General features: G+C 37.7%; 1 protein-coding gene across 2 annotated transcripts in view; it reads left to right on the top strand.

The window, feature by feature from the left end:
* Positions 1–15,639, top strand: part of SLC24A2 (solute carrier family 24 member 2) — a 103,702-nt gene extending 88,063 nt beyond the window's left edge. For both annotated transcript variants that reach the window (XM_010725701.2, XM_010725700.2), the window contains 4 exons: positions 5,754–5,882; positions 12,626–12,715; positions 13,135–13,301; positions 15,347–15,639. In XM_010725701.2, coding sequence (XP_010724003.1) covers positions 5,754–5,882; positions 12,626–12,715; positions 13,135–13,301; positions 15,347–15,596 — 636 coding nt within the window. In that variant the 3' untranslated portion in view covers positions 15,597–15,639. The remainder of the gene's footprint in view (positions 1–5,753; positions 5,883–12,625; positions 12,716–13,134; positions 13,302–15,346) is intronic.
* The last annotated feature ends 23 nt before the right edge of the window (positions 15,640–15,662 follow it).

Below are 15,662 nucleotides of genomic sequence, written 5' to 3'. Positions count from 1 at the left end.
TCTTTGTAACATTGGATTATACTGCCATCAAAATGGATTGTTCTTTAATTTCCTAAGGCTACGTAGTTGCATATTCCACATTTTTTTTCCTACCATTTCTATGCCATTTTGACTTATCTGAAAACTAGAGCAGGGGAAAATGGAGAGACACAAAGGCTTCTTCAACTGTGTCTCCATAGCACTATAGATGTTACTTCAACTGTTGGGCTGGCTTTTGACTATAATGGTCTATTTCTTTTCCATTTTCCCAAAGAATTTCAATAGTTACCTGGGCATAGAAGACTACATATAAGCTCTGGGAATTGTGCTTTAAGCTATCTGGACCAGAGCCCGGGAGGGCAAAGGCTGCAGTAACAGAATCTGGAGCAAATACCTATTTGTGCCTTGCTCATTCCCACAGGCTTCTCTTGAAGTGTAGTTATTTTCAGTCAGTTCACGGTTCAGAAATGATTAATAAAAATTGACTGCACTAGGATGTCAGTCCATATATTCTAAACATATTTGAAAAGCTGAGGGATTTTATTTTACTCCCTTCTTGAATTTTCCTCCAGAATGTGAAAGGAAAGCCATTGTTTTTTGACTTACCTACTCATTAGAAATTGCATGCTACTGCACCACCTTAGAATCTTACTTTCCTTCAGATGTTTTTCCAAACAAGATGTAATAGAAAATAAATGTACAATCCAAATGAAACACTGGAAGCTTGAAGCTTCCATGAGGCTGTTGCAGAATTCGCAGTAGGGCTCCAAGCCTTTATCCTCTGCCTTTCTGGTGAAATAAATAAATATGAGAATTTCTGTTCTAAAGAAAAAAAAAAACAACAACACATCAGCTTTAGTACGGGAAGTCAGTACTGCACCTGAGACATAATATTTTGAGACTACATAATTATTTATTGATTTGCTAATTGCAAGGAGTTTGACTGTACAGAACTCCTCACTCTCAAGAAAAAATGTAGTTCAACAGTCCTTTCTTGTTTCTAGTTTCAATAGTCCTGCATCACTATCAGGCAAATAAATAAATTGCATTTGTTTAGGTGGTACTGCATCTATACGTGCACAAGGAAGTTGAAATCTTTGTCTCCTTTCTATTGGATTCCTGATGCTATTTGTTTACTGATTAATGATATTGGATATCAAAATGTGCAGTAAATGTACAACCAGGAGAATTTATGGCTAAGCTCTTCAGCTGAGTTGATCTAAGAAACTAACCCCCAGAATATAGTGTCTGTAATTCAAATGCTCTATCTTTTGTAAGACATGAGCTAATTGGTAAACAGCAGCAGATTCAGGATTTCAGATAAGTTTGAGTGGTTCATTTTACTCATTTTTCATGTTCTACTACAACCAGTTAAAAATACATATAAAAATGCAGTTTGGTGTTGTTCCAGATAAGCAACTATTTTTAGTAAGATGATAAATTTTGAGTGTGAGCATCCAAGAAAATAATTTTCTGATGTTTGCAGGAAACAATGTCTTACACTGTGACTTCAGTAGATGGAGGTTGCTACAAGCTGTTGTTTACAAACAAATGGTCTCCATATGTTTGTGTTGCTTGTATAAAGTGAAACATGTTATATCTTCCTATCTTTGGAAAGAATTTTTGGGGGGATTGGCAGAAGTCATCAGATCAGTCCTGAGCAAACCTATAAGATTTCATCTGTGGGACTACAGACAAGTTTTAGATGATATTCTTGGTTGAAGAAAGTGTGAAAGATGGAAGCTTAGGAGATTTGGTGCCTTTTTCACTGTTTATTATGAGTTAGAATTAAAACTGAAGTAGCAAGAATAAGATTATGAATATGTATTGTTCATTTAGAAAGAAATGTTGAAAGAATATTTGTTACAGATATTGAAAAATAACACTTAACAGAATCACACTTCCTGCTTCATTTCTTCAAAACAGGGAATCAGAAATTTATTTTTTGGTTATTTACATATATGCTCCACTAACCATAGTAGGATATGCAAGGGGAGTGTTTGCCCATTAGAGAATTAATTTGGTAGCTATTGATTAATTCTTACTAGGGTACCATATCCATCTCATCTAGGCATGAGTATACATGTGATATTAAGCACAGAAGTGTTGACGAAGTTCCAAGCTCAGCAGGAAAAAACTAGGATGCAGTAAACAAAAGCTGGAAAGAATTATGACAGCTAATGAGAAGTTCATGGAAGCGCACTAATAACTATTGTAAATGAAGATCAAATGCATTTTTTTGCTAGGCTTTTAATTTGTGGCAGATGAAGATATACCACACAATCCAGTACTTCTTCTTTGAGTGCCCATGTGTGGCTATTGCCAGAAGCAAGGTGCTGACCACAATGGGCTCTTGGCTATTTCTGTTGTCCTAGTCCAGTCGCTGTTACTATATCATCAAAACCCAGAAATTTTGCATTACTTTATCTTCTGTTTCCTCCAAGGCATGTGCTATCTACCAGAGATCAACCATTAAACGTAGCTTGGGGAAAGGGTTTCAGGTGATCATACTGATTAAGAGAGACTGAAACTATTGCCTGTTGTTTCTTCAAGAATTAATATGTTTAATGACTACCTAGAAGACTTAGAATTCTTGTGATTTGTAATACAAATAAACTCATATATTTACATGTAAGGATAAAACTGCATGTTTATTTGCATATTCCAGATCATCCTTACAGATACCAGAATGAACTTGGAGATGTGGGAGAGCTGTGATTGTTCATAGCGCTTCAGGTTTTAGTTCACTATAGTATGATCTGTGTTTTTTGTGACAGCAGTTAAATTTAGGTTAAAATGCAACTTTGTCTACCCAGTTGAATAATTTCAGAGTTCATAAGGTCAACTAATGCAACTTTCCCATATAGTCACTGCAGTATCTTTAAACTTTATGTAGCTGCAGTATTAATACCAAGGGAGTGAGTTTTAGGGTAGGGTTTATTTGCCTACATAGAAATAGCTAACACCACCTGAGCTGGTCTGGAGAAACAGAGATTCTTGCAAAGTGGTGGCAGGTACATTGTAAACTAGCAGAATATTCTAAGCTTCTGATTGAGCATCTGGAGGTCAAGTGGAATGCTAGAAGGCATCCAAAATGACAGCATATCCATTTGTAGATAGCTGAATTCCACAATGTATATCATATTATCATTATGTTTGTCTTCTTAGCATTGAAGAAGGGAATTGTACATAATATTCTAAGTGTTGAGTTTTTGTCATACCATCTAAAAGTGATAAAAATGTGGTTTCGGTATTAGTTCCTACCTTGTCTATGCATATTCGGTATATTCAGTATATTACCAATAGGCTGAAACCACAGATAGAGCAAGCAATATTTATCATAAATCCATTCTAAGTCATTCTGTATCACTGCTGCTTAGTCCAGAGACATCCACACAGCTTTGTACTGTGAAAATTATTTCTCTTTCATTTCTTCACTTCAGTGGATGGCTCAGCATTGTTTTGAAGTCCATACAAAGCTATACTTACAGCTGTGTTTGACATACTTCCACTGATTTTTGGAAGGTCAGCATTTGAAAACAAAATTTAGTGGAGGGTTGTGATATTTAGCAAAGGATTTAGAGTTAAGGTAGTATGGTTAGGCTGTGGTTGGACTTGATGATCTTTAAGGTCTTTTCCAACCTGAGCAATTCCTTGATTTTATGATTCTATGAATTGTTGACTCTGTTTTATGGAAAAGGAAGTGGAGATGCAGTCTCTAGGCACCAGTAACGTATCTTGCAGTTACAGTAATTACAGTAGTAGGGAAAATGTTTTTGCCCTCCTCCACTCTGAGTTTGAATTTGGACTTAGATTTTGAGTTGTAGTTGCCCTGGGAAAATGGAAGAGTACAACCTGAAAGTGAAAGGTCTTAAACAGGACAAACGGCTGGCAGACCTCCAGACATAATTCTTTGTGCTGCTTTGCGGCTGTTGTTCGTACTACCGTTGTGTAGGACAAGTGCTGAAGTACTGTTGCATGAACATGGTGCAGATTTGTGTACAAACTCCAACTAATGTAAAGATATTGTTATGATTAAATATACTTGTTAATCACGGCTAATTTATAAATTCAACAATTCAGAAAGTATTTTGTCATTCAGTACTCTTTTATAAAGTAATTGGTTATGGAGCTTTATTCCTGCTAATTTGGCTCATTGAATTATATACATGCCACTCAGAAAAGGTTACCTAGGCGACACTTTGTTGGTCCTTTTATGCTGAAATTTTACCTCAGTCATCAAATTTCAATGCTGAGCATCTAGCTCAGTTTGATTTTCCCATCTCAGCAGCATCTACCAGAATGGAAAAAGAATGGCTTAATTTATGGAGAAGTAAACCCATGAACTCTTGCACTAACACAGTCCTCCAAAGGTCAGAATTCAGTAAGTTACGTCTGTGATGTAAAAGTCATCTGCTGGTTTTGGTAAAAAGCTAAAAGCTGGAGGCAAAGGCTAGCCTCTTAAGCTGTTCAGGAGCCATTTTAGTGCCGTGTGGGCTGTTACACATTTTGTCTGCATGTTTTTTTCCTAATCTTTTGATGACAATAGCAATTATGACCTAGTCACTTGACTGTTGTCTTACAATCATGTATATCGAGTTTCACAAAATGTAGGTGTTAACAAAACACAGTATTCTGTTGACATCAATACATAATCTATAAAGTAGTTGCAGTCCACTGATGTGTCAGAAGAAAAACTGGAGCTTACCTCAATCTGTCGGTGTCAGGTCTGTCACAGAGTCATACTGCTCCATGAAAGAACAACTGAGGAGCTGAAGAGTATTCAGCAATTATTTGTTGAATAATTTACAACACTAGCCATGGAAGCCATCCCACTATGGCTCCGTGACTCCAGTAAGATCATAGTCCTGTAGATGTGCACATCGCGTCTGAGGTGTGCTCATTCCTCATGCTACTCTTTTTCTGACTTCTTTAGTTTTCATGGAATACTCTTAGAAAATCTTTCCACAGTCTAAATAGGACCTGCATTACACACACATGTCTGAAAGGCCCATTTAGGCCATTTTTTTCCTCCTGCCTTTTTCTGTGGAATAATACACGTGCAATTCTGGAGATTTTATCTACCTGTGATAAAAGCTGAAAGATTATTTTTCTTCATAAATCCAAAAGGCAGAATCATTCTTTCCTTGCTTTCTTTCTGTGGCAGTCTAAAGGACTCTATTTTGTTGGCAGAGGCACACCAGGGAAAGAGCTCATAGGAGCTTAAAAAGCAATATATATGCATATATATATATATGCACATATATATAGTTAACTTGCATGCTTATAATGCATATATCTTTGCATTTATTTGTATATCTGTGTTTGTATACCACTACACATATATTTATGTATCTATCTATCTATGTGGCCAGGCTTGGGACTGTGCAGACCAGTTTTGTCTAATCCTTGGTTAGACAAGCCCACATCCCAGGGGAATCCTGTGGGAACACAGAGGTATTTCAGAGGCACAAGAAGAGTAAAATTCCCTTCCAGGGAGAAGGTGCAACAGTACTGCATGGATCCCAAGGGACCAGCATCACTGTCAGCAGAGCCACAATCCGACATCCTTGGGCAGCCTATTCTGAAGGGTAGCATGTAGTCTTGCCAAAACTACTATGTCCTACGTGATGTTGTTATGAGCAGTGCTGATTTGATGTCTTCAGCTCACGTGTTCTTACTGAAATACAATGCAATCCTAAAGACTCCCTTTAAGCAGTCCTTAGCCTCATTTAGCTGTTTACATATTCTGCACCCTGCATTTTTTTGTACAGAATGAAGAGGATGAGGACCAGCCGCTCAGCCTGGCCTGGCCTGACACCCCACGCAAGCAGCTCACCTACCTTCTTGTACTGCCTATTGTTTTCCCTTTGTGGGTTTCCCTCCCGGATGTCAGAAATCCTGTGAGTACCTGCTGTTACAAGTTGGGTTGTAGTGTGTAGCTGGGGGGTTTTCAAGCTAAATGCCTGAATGACTCCAGAAAGAAACTGGACTCCAGAAAGAAAGTGAGGACTTTTTTTTCTTTTTTTTTTTTAAATATAAATAGTGGTTTATTATAATCATTTATTTGAGGAGGCAACATCATTAATCTTCAGATCTATATATCAGTGCTTATGGGCAACTAGTTAGTAATAGCTCCATAAAAATTGCCATTCTTACCATTAATATTTTATGAAAAAAATGAAAGCTCTGAACATTTCTTCGGGGCCTTCACACATGCATTTCTAGATCTCTGCTGAAAATTACATCAGTACTGAGGAATTCTGTCCATCTTCAGTGTCCTAAAGAGGGAGACTGGAAAGATTTTAGATTTTCCCTGTAGTTCTCCTATCAAAATATGCATTGTTCCTAAATGTATGCTAGACCTCTGTGTTCTACTCATCTTTTAATTTTCAAGCTAGAACAAGATCCAAAGTCTTTCCATGTTTAAAACACTTTTTAGTTTTATCCCCAACCTGACTTGAAGTCATGTGAGACTGCTTCCTAATAGAAATATACGTAAAATGACAAGCTGACAAGTCTTACCACTCTTACATTCTCCTATCCATATAATACCAAGACTCACAGAAAGAAGAGAACAGGAAAAAAAAATAGATGGAAAAGTCTTTTTGTAGTGATTTAATCTCCCTTCCTTTCTGGATCAAAAATAGATTTTAAAGTGCTGCAAGAGAACAATATACAGCATAAAAGGTTATAAATCAACACTCTGAATTCTTTCTTCTTCCTTATCGTATTTCCCATCCCACACACTCGAATACTTCGATTCAGTACAAGAAAAAAAGCTAAAAGAGAACCTCTGATTTGTTTTTAGATAAAGGTTTCTCAAAGGATACAAATTGACATTTTCCCATCCAATCTTCAAGCTTTATTTTCTTCGTGTTTTCAAATAACTCTGGCAAAGTCTTTTTGTTTGGTAACACAGAAAAACATACTGAATGAATTTCTAGATTGTTTCTTTCTTTTCTTATGCCCACCTTTTATATGAATTTTGTTTCTTCTCTTTGAACATGTAGACATATTTATTATTCTATACAGTACAAATCAGAATAGTTGTTACAACAATAGTTTTGGAAAGCAAATATCTCATGAACTTGTGTGCAGCTTGTGTGTAATCCGTGAATATTTACACTCGTACTGCTCACAGCAGAGCATGCTGACATTCTGCAACTAAAATAACCTCCTGTAACATAAAAATTAAGTACGGTTTATATGCTAGCTATGTCAATGAGCAACAATATTTTAAAAATTAATTCAATGAGAGGTGCAGGCTTTTATACAGAAGCAAGACAAATGTGGATTGTAATTACATGTTGTAATAGCAAAAGAGGTAACAGGCTACATCAGTAAAATAAGCTGCGTTCTTTGAACATTACTGTTAAAGAATTAACCAGATGGTTGCATAAACTCTCCGTGCCCAGCTGTCTAACTTTTCAAGGATGCTTCATTAGAGTGTTTGTCTCTAAAATATTCTCACAGATGCCTGTGTGCCATCCCCTCTCCTCCCTTCCTAACAAAAAGGAAACACAATTTCACAGCTCAGCATGTGCATCAGAAAACAAGTTTCCATGAAACCTGTGAGGCAAAGTTAAAACAATAAAACAATATTTAAATAGATTTTGCAGGTAGGCCTACTGTCAGGGGCTCAATTTGCAAGTGTGGTAATTTTAGTCAGAAATCCAAAATCTGCATCAGAATGCTCAAATTAGCATGTGGTTGTACAAAATGAGCACTAGTCTGATAAACACTGCTTTGAGAGACCATATGGAGCTTTGCACATCCTTGGTGGGTGTCCACTTTTCAAAAATGAATTCTTCTTTCCTCGTAGAGTTTCTTTTCTAAAATATATTTTATCTCCACTTGGTGAAGAAGGGTTGATTGCATTTACTAGTATTAGACCAAGCTGTAATTCTCACCTTAAAACCCAGAAGCTGTAAAAAAATTGTTTCGTTTATCAAGAACTTAACTGCCCTGTTATGCTCTGTCATGCAGATGTGCAGATTTATGTATACCTAGAGTGGATTATGTAATAGTTCAACTAACTCCTCAGCTGACCTGCTTAAATGTACGTTTAGTGCCTTGATCATATCTGTTCACGTAATGCAAGTATACACAAAAAGCCTCACTGTAACACCAACAATTTTACTGGCAGAAGTAGGTGTGCCTCTGGGGAATTATTTGGTTGTGTGATTCAGGTGTTTTAAAAAGCAATTGAATCTTTCTCCTGTACTAATAACACATCTTTCCAGTGACTCTATGTGGACAGTCACATAGAAGACACTCTATGTGACTGTCCATCTTGTACAGTTAGGGATATTGAAACATTGAAAGGATGATGACATGACCAAAGTGACCCACTGGTCCAGTGGCGGATATTGAGCACCATCTCATTTGTTATATTAGTACTGAGCTATCTATCCCTTCATGAGCCAGCAGTATGCTCTTGCAGCTCGGAAAACCAATGGTATTCTGGGCTGCATCAGAAGTGGGGTGCCCAGCAGGGGCAGGGAGGTGATTGCCCCTCTCTGCTCTGCCCTCGTGACGCCCCATCTGGAGCACAGTGCCCAGATCTGGGGCTCCAATGCAAGAAAGATGCAGAGATGTTGGAAAGGGTCCAGAGGAGAGCCATGAGGATGATCAGAGGTCTGGAGCACATCCTCTATGAAGACAAGATGAGGAAGTTGGGCTTGTTCAGCCTGGAGAAGAGAAGGATGTGAGGAGACCTTATTGGAGCCTTCCAGTATTTAAAAGAGGATTATAAACAGGAGGGGAATCGACTTTCAGGGGGACTGTCAGGGGAAAAGTTCTTTACAGAATGAGTGGTGAGGTGCTGGAACAGGCTGCCCAGCTGTGGGTGCTCTGTCCCTGGAGGTGTTCAAGGCCAGGTTGGATGGGACCCTGGGCAACCTTATCTAGTGTCAGATCTGGAGATTGGTGGCCCTGCCTGTGGGATCCTTGAGGTCCCTTCCAACCCAAGACATTCTATGATTCTATGATTCTGTTACAGGCTATCTCTTGTCACTTGACCCATATGGTTCATTGTATCTTTGCAAATTCCCATCACAGCCAGGAATTTACATGAACTCTCGTTGCCACACAGAGATGTACTGTTACCAAGGGGACAAGGACAAGATGTTCCTCCACAGATCCAGTTACAGGAACAGGTTCTGAGTAATCAGATTTAAGCACTGTCAAGTATGGAAGGAAAATCAAAGCTTGCAATAAGGATAAATTTATGCATGAGGTAAACACATAGTTCATTCAGGTTAAAGTAAAGATATTGGTAATAATGTCTGAAATGAAGACAGATACTTTGCAAATTACTGAGGACTCACTATCTTTTAGGAACATCTCTTAGAAGAAAAATCTTCACTTTTTATCATACTTTCATCATTCTTGCCACTTGTTGTCAGGACCTGTTTTTCAGAGACTAACATGAATTCAATACAGAAATATAACAAGAAAAATGTCCTTTAAGTTACATATAATAGACAGGAAAAGTACCAAACCAACCAATTTACAGCAAAGCTATGAAGTTCTTTCTCTTTTGTTAAAAGAAAATAGCATACAAACTGAATCAACCATGGCTCTTCTCCTTTGTCTGTTACCATGACCACAACAAAACCAATTGGTAATAAACAGGATTCTCTCTCTTTGTAAGGCAACCATCACAATGCTACCAGAAAAAAAAGGTGGACAGAAGTGCTCCTCTCTGTTTTCTCTGACTAATTCTTTAGGAAAATACTTGGAATTACCAGCCCTATATATTGTAAAGAGGTAGGGAGATACAAAAAGATATATCTCAAAAGAACACTGTCAGTAGTTATAAAACAGGCTTGGGTGTTATTTTACTCTAGAAGAAAAATCTATCATCAAAGAAAAAAAAAAAAAAGAGGAAGATTGCACTCTTATTTCTTCTTTTAAAAACTTCCTCTATATGCAAATTATGTAGCAGCATTTATGACATCCATCCTTGATTTCATTACTTAAAGGATGCACAGGTTTCAAATTTTGCCCCTTTTGAGTTCAAACATCCCTCTTTTTAAAGTAGGTAATGAAACTGTTAAGTCTATCAGAATACTCATAATCTTGAACAGCTGCCCATCAGTTAATTTTACTGGGGGAGGATTGAGACTGGGAATACACAAGCTGCAAAGTTAGTTAGTACACAAGCTGACAATCTTTAGGCAACCAGTTTTCCACGTTATGCAGATATGTGATTCTTGCAATGCCCAGTTATTTTGCAAGAGCTTGGTATATATAATCCCATACTCTCATTAGGCCAATAGCTATTACTGGCCAGTACAGCTATTGCTGTATTGGATTTGCGTAAGCCAGAGTGTGTGCTTATTTCTGGAGTGCTGTGTAGGGATCACTGAATTTCCCCTGCTATGATGTTCTCTTATTTTGTGACCAGCTGCAAGAGAGTTACCTACTCATTCACCACATGTACTGCAAAAAAATTCCCATTTTTACATGGAAGATAAAAAAATGTTGCATGTTGAAAGACTTGACTGCTAGCAGTGCTGAAAAAAGATCTACTAGCCTTGAAATTTAAAAAATGAAAATGCTGTTTAGATTTGTTTATCCCTTCTGGACTTGATTCTTCTTTCTCTGATGTCAGATTGCTCTTTTGGCTGTCCTCTTTTTCCTTTAAATATGCGTTCCTTCTCAGACCAAGGTTCTTAGTGTCCTAGTGCATTTAAAAATTTGATTTTTAGAATCAAAAAGGCATATGATTTCTGAATAAGTTTAAACACTGGAATTTAGTTCATTGCCAGATTTTCTAAATTAATAGAAGTTCAGAATTCTGTTTAAAAAAGTCACTCTGTCTGCTCCATAAAGAGTTAAGAAGCAGGTTAACCAAAGTTATTTGGATTAGAAACGGTGCTTGTGACAATAGTGAAATGTATATTAAAAATACGTTTTCAGGTGCTGTTGTGGTTATTTATCCCTGTATTTAAACACAATTCATTTAAAACAGTTTGCTGGAATGATTTTCTTACTCTAGCTGAAGTTCAGTTTCTTGTTTATGTATTGGAATGGAAAGCATTGCTAAATTTTTATCATTAATGTTGCTGTGAATATTCAATTACAGGATTGTTTTAGATGTGCCAGTCAGTGTTTGCAACCCACTTTTCAGGAGGACACTTAGCTTTATGAGAAGTACTACAGGGAGTGAGGAAGTGTTCTACAGTACAACCCATAAGTGCACCTGCTGTAAAGCTGATCTAGATGTCTTACCTGTCCTTTCAGTGGGTGTGTATAGCATCCCTTGCTTTGTCACAGTTTGAGAGAGTTGAGCTGCCAAAGATTCACAACACATTTTCCCTGCAGAAGTTGTGTTGATGGAAATTTTTTCAGTCCTGTCTGTTCCCAGAATAGCCAGGAAGATCCTATAGGGCCCAGCAGGGCCTGGTGGTGCTGCAGGCAAGGTGCACTTCCATAAAAGGCCCATATGCACAGCAAGAAGTGGAACAAGAGCAAAATGGGAGGAGGTTGCATAGGGTCTAGAAGCAGCTCAAACAGGTGGTTAGGTTGGTATAACTGACCTTGTCTGGCAGTCCCACTAGTTACTGAGGTAAATCTGTAGGACTCTGCTAACAGCACGTCAGAAATCTGCAGTAAAGATCTTTCTTCAGCTGGTGAATGTCCATAAAGAATTGGTTTCTTTCAAAATTGGTAGCGTTCAGTAACGGTATAAATTTCATTTTAAATAGTAATTTGACTTATACAATGATAATCTGCTGCTTAAATGCAGTCACGTTTACTTCTTATAGTAGTTATCACTTTTTGTTACATAAATCTAGCAAGCCAGTGGGAAATGAATGATGCAGAAGACTGGAAAGAACAAAAACCAAAATAAATCATTAATCTGAATATAGCCTATTAGTTAGCTGCAATTATACTATTTATTCAAAGTTTAATATTAGTAAAGGAGACATAGAAAATGAAAATGAGGTTTCTCTGGTGTGATGCAGATCTTGGAATTCAATGGGGGATTTTAGGGGGTGCGTTTTATAATTTTTTACAACAAACTTCTCCACAAAGCTAAGTTCTGTAAATGTATCCTTAATGTATCTTCTTTTCTAATTGAGAAAATGGGCTGTTTTCCCAAGAAAGGTTAATATCCCAATAAATTTTGGATATGTATTTTTCTAACCACCATATGACATTTATTATAGTGACTGCGAGTGATGTTGCAGAAAGCTATTAATATGTGAATGAAATGTATGCATACTTGTACATTTGAAAATATTCTTTGCCAATAGGCATGAAGTTACTAATAAATTTAGATTCTAAATCTTCATTCAGCTCAACACTGGCAAGTTGTAGTGTAACAGCATGTGATAGAAATAGACAACAGAAAACCTGCCATTTGTTATGAAAGCTGTTGTTCAGAGATGAATCTTGTCATAGACTACTTTATAGCAGAAGCCAGTACAAGAATGAGGCACAGGTAAACACACAGCAGTGAGGAAAATCAGTTTCTTAATGCTCTTGACTTTTATCTTGATGATATGATGCTGATCAGAAAAGATAGAACAGGTGATCAGAAGAAATAAGAGGTCACTTAGAGAATAAATAAGAATTCAGCAAAACAGCCTTCAACATAGATGTTTACTGTTTGTCTTTGTTTCTTTTGCAGAGGTCAAGAAAATTTTTTCCTATCACGTTTTTTGGCTCAATCAGTTGGATTGCATTTTTTTCTTACTTGATGGTCTGGTGGGCGCATCAGGTAAGAGGGTGATACTTGTACAAAATACAGGTCCTGCATTGTGTTCTGCACTGTGAGAAACCACTTAGAATCAGAGTCCATTGTGTCTCTCATGCTGAGAAATCCCCTGTTTCAGGAGCTGCAACAGTGGATGAAGTAAATCAGTACTCAGTAAATGGAAAGTAGTTGAGAGAGCTGTGATTGTCCTGACCACAGGATTTGATCACTCTGGTAACATCTGAGCCATCAGCAGCTGCTTGTCAATGCCTACTGATTTTCCGTGAAAACAGTAATTCTCCAATCCTGACTGCATTCTCCAAGACAGTCAGGAAGCTCCAGGATAATACTCCTTATTAAGCAGCTTTACAGCAGAAAGCATTTCTCCACCACAGGACTGCAACTCATGTATTTTTTTTCTGTTTTTGCTCAAACCTTTTTAGGTTGGAGAAACCATTGGTATTAGTGAAGAAATCATGGGCTTGACTATTTTAGCTGCTGGCACATCCATTCCTGACCTTATTACCAGTGTTATTGTAGCACGCAAAGGTCTGGGGGACATGGCTGTATCCAGTTCTGTTGGAAGCAACATATTTGACATCACAGTGGGGTAAGTCCTATAGCAACAAAGCTGTGTATTAAAAACTTTTTTGTTCTTAGCATTGTTGCCTTAGATTTGTGAAGGCATTACCAGCAACAGTTTTCTGCTATTGATGTTTGAAAAATTAAGTGATGAAAACAAGCAATGGATGTTATAATTTTAAGTGTTCAGAAGTCTACAGACACTTGAATGATGGACTTGCTACAAACTTGTTGCCTGATTGACTCTTTTACTCAGTGCAGAACTGCCCAGGCAAGTAAATTACACTTAAAGAAATTCAAAGGCTTTGTTCCAAGAAGGAATTTTTGAATATTTTTATGCTTTTGTCAGGTCATTCTCTTGAGTTACTATGCATTGAACTTTGCTCGGGCTTTCTTTATAATCACTGATCAAATAATTCATTGTCTTTGCAGTATTCAGTGCATTGTTAAAAACAAATAGACATCAATGTCTTGTGTAGCTTTCACGAGCTGTTGTTTTTTATTTGTTATTGTTATTTTATTTTTGTGATTTTTTTATATATCTGACAAATTCCAAATTATAAACAATTGCAAAAATTCTCTTTAATGCAAAGGTGCTTTTGTATAGCTCTAACAATGTGAACCAATGTAGAATTCTGTGGAAATGCTCTGTTTACTATTTCACAGCAGCCCTAGGGAAGGGATGTAAGGCATGTAGTTGGGATTCAAGGTCTTATTTGATCCACTGAAATCAAACTAGTCCTGGTCCGTCCCATGTTGTAATCTGTGCCTTGGTATTTCAAAATTATGTGTGAGATGTAAAAACAGAACTGTCTGCATTCTTTCCCATCTTCAGCATAGGTAGAGGCACTGAGAACCATGTCCATGCTCTATTTTTCCATCTTTGGCTGTTTCTTGCAGAAGAGCAGGCCTCTTTGTAGTTGAAGTCCAGTCAGAAGAACAGTATAGGTGTGAGCTGCTGAAAATATACGAGCAGCTGCACTGGTATACTAAATGAGATCCCAAAGTTCAAGGAAACAGCTTTTTTACTCTATTTCTTAGCTAATGCAGTATCTTTGGACACTGCATAAAAAATGAGCCATCTTTCTTTCTATTAATCCAGAAGCAGGAAGGGTTTGAAATAAATTCTTTTAGCAACAGACCTGCAAGACTTTTGAAAACCTTATGCATTACAGAGTTTTTCAATCTAGAGTGTGTAGGGTGTATGGCAGAACTTTTCTCTTCGGCAGTACTTCATTTCTGCAATATATATTTTAGTCTCCCTAGCAGCAGAAATATTGTTGTCCTGTAGCACAGTCTGCTAGACTTAGCACCTGAACAACTGAAATGGCACAGTGTAGCTGCAGTTTGGTTTAGTTAGCATTGAGGCTGTAGTGAATTATTCTCTCTTGAGCTGCTTATTCAAAGCTTGAATGTTGTGAGATTCTGACATCTCTCTTCATGCATCCTAAGCCTGCTAAGCTCTAGTTGGGCTTAAATATTTATTTCAGCTTGACATCTTCCTGAGGGATGTTGCCTCATTCTGTGGTATCAGAGATGAGGAATGTAATGACGGTAAACACAGAAATAGAAATTAAGCTAAGGTTCAGTAGAAGTTCACATTTTTGTGCAGGTTTTATAGTAAATGACTTCATGACTTTGAAGGGATGAATTTTGTGGGTAATGTTTTGTGGAGTGCTGGTTCTTTATGGGAAGAATACATCAGGAGAGCAATCCTTTTGCTGGTGGGCTTTTGGGAAGGCACTGGAAGTAGGTTCTTGTGCAGATGGTGTGAAGTCCAGAGACAAACAAAAGAGTCTCCCTGCTCACAGGCAGATGTTCAATGATTTCTGCCAGCTGGGGGAAATACCATCCACCAATGTCATGGTGGAAGGAGAGTGGAGAGCCTGAATCCCATGCTACCACCAGCATGTTGTTAAATCAGATATTTGCACACATTGGAAAATTTCGTGCCTCATTTTATACACGAAGCTTTCGGTTGAAATTTGAAGTCCCTCCAGAAACTTTCCCTTTTCTAGATCTCTGTTTCCAATTTCTCTATTTTTTTTCTTATTTTTTTTTTCTTTTTAACAGCCTTCCTCTCCCGTGGCTCCTGTATGCTGTGATTAACAACTTTTCCCCAGTGACCGTCAGCAGCAATGGTCTGTTCTGTGCGATCGTCCTCCTCTTCATCATGCTGCTCTTTGTCATCCTCTCCATCGCTTTCTGCAAGTGGAGGATGAATAAATTCCTGGGCTTTCTCATGTTTGGGCTTTATTTCGTGTTCCTGATTGTCAGCGTCCTCCTGGAGGACAAAGTGATCCAGTGTCCTGTCTCCATCTAGTGGAAAGTGCTGATTCCTGAGAAACAAAGATATAGATATTTATTCAGTGTATATATATAAAAATGA

This window comes from Meleagris gallopavo, chromosome Z, assembly GCF_000146605.3.
Source record: "Meleagris gallopavo isolate NT-WF06-2002-E0010 breed Aviagen turkey brand Nicholas breeding stock chromosome Z, Turkey_5.1, whole genome shotgun sequence".
In the NCBI taxonomy this organism is placed as follows: Eukaryota; Metazoa; Chordata; class Aves; order Galliformes; family Phasianidae; genus Meleagris; species Meleagris gallopavo.
This window is presented reverse-complemented; position numbering and strand designations above follow the sequence as displayed.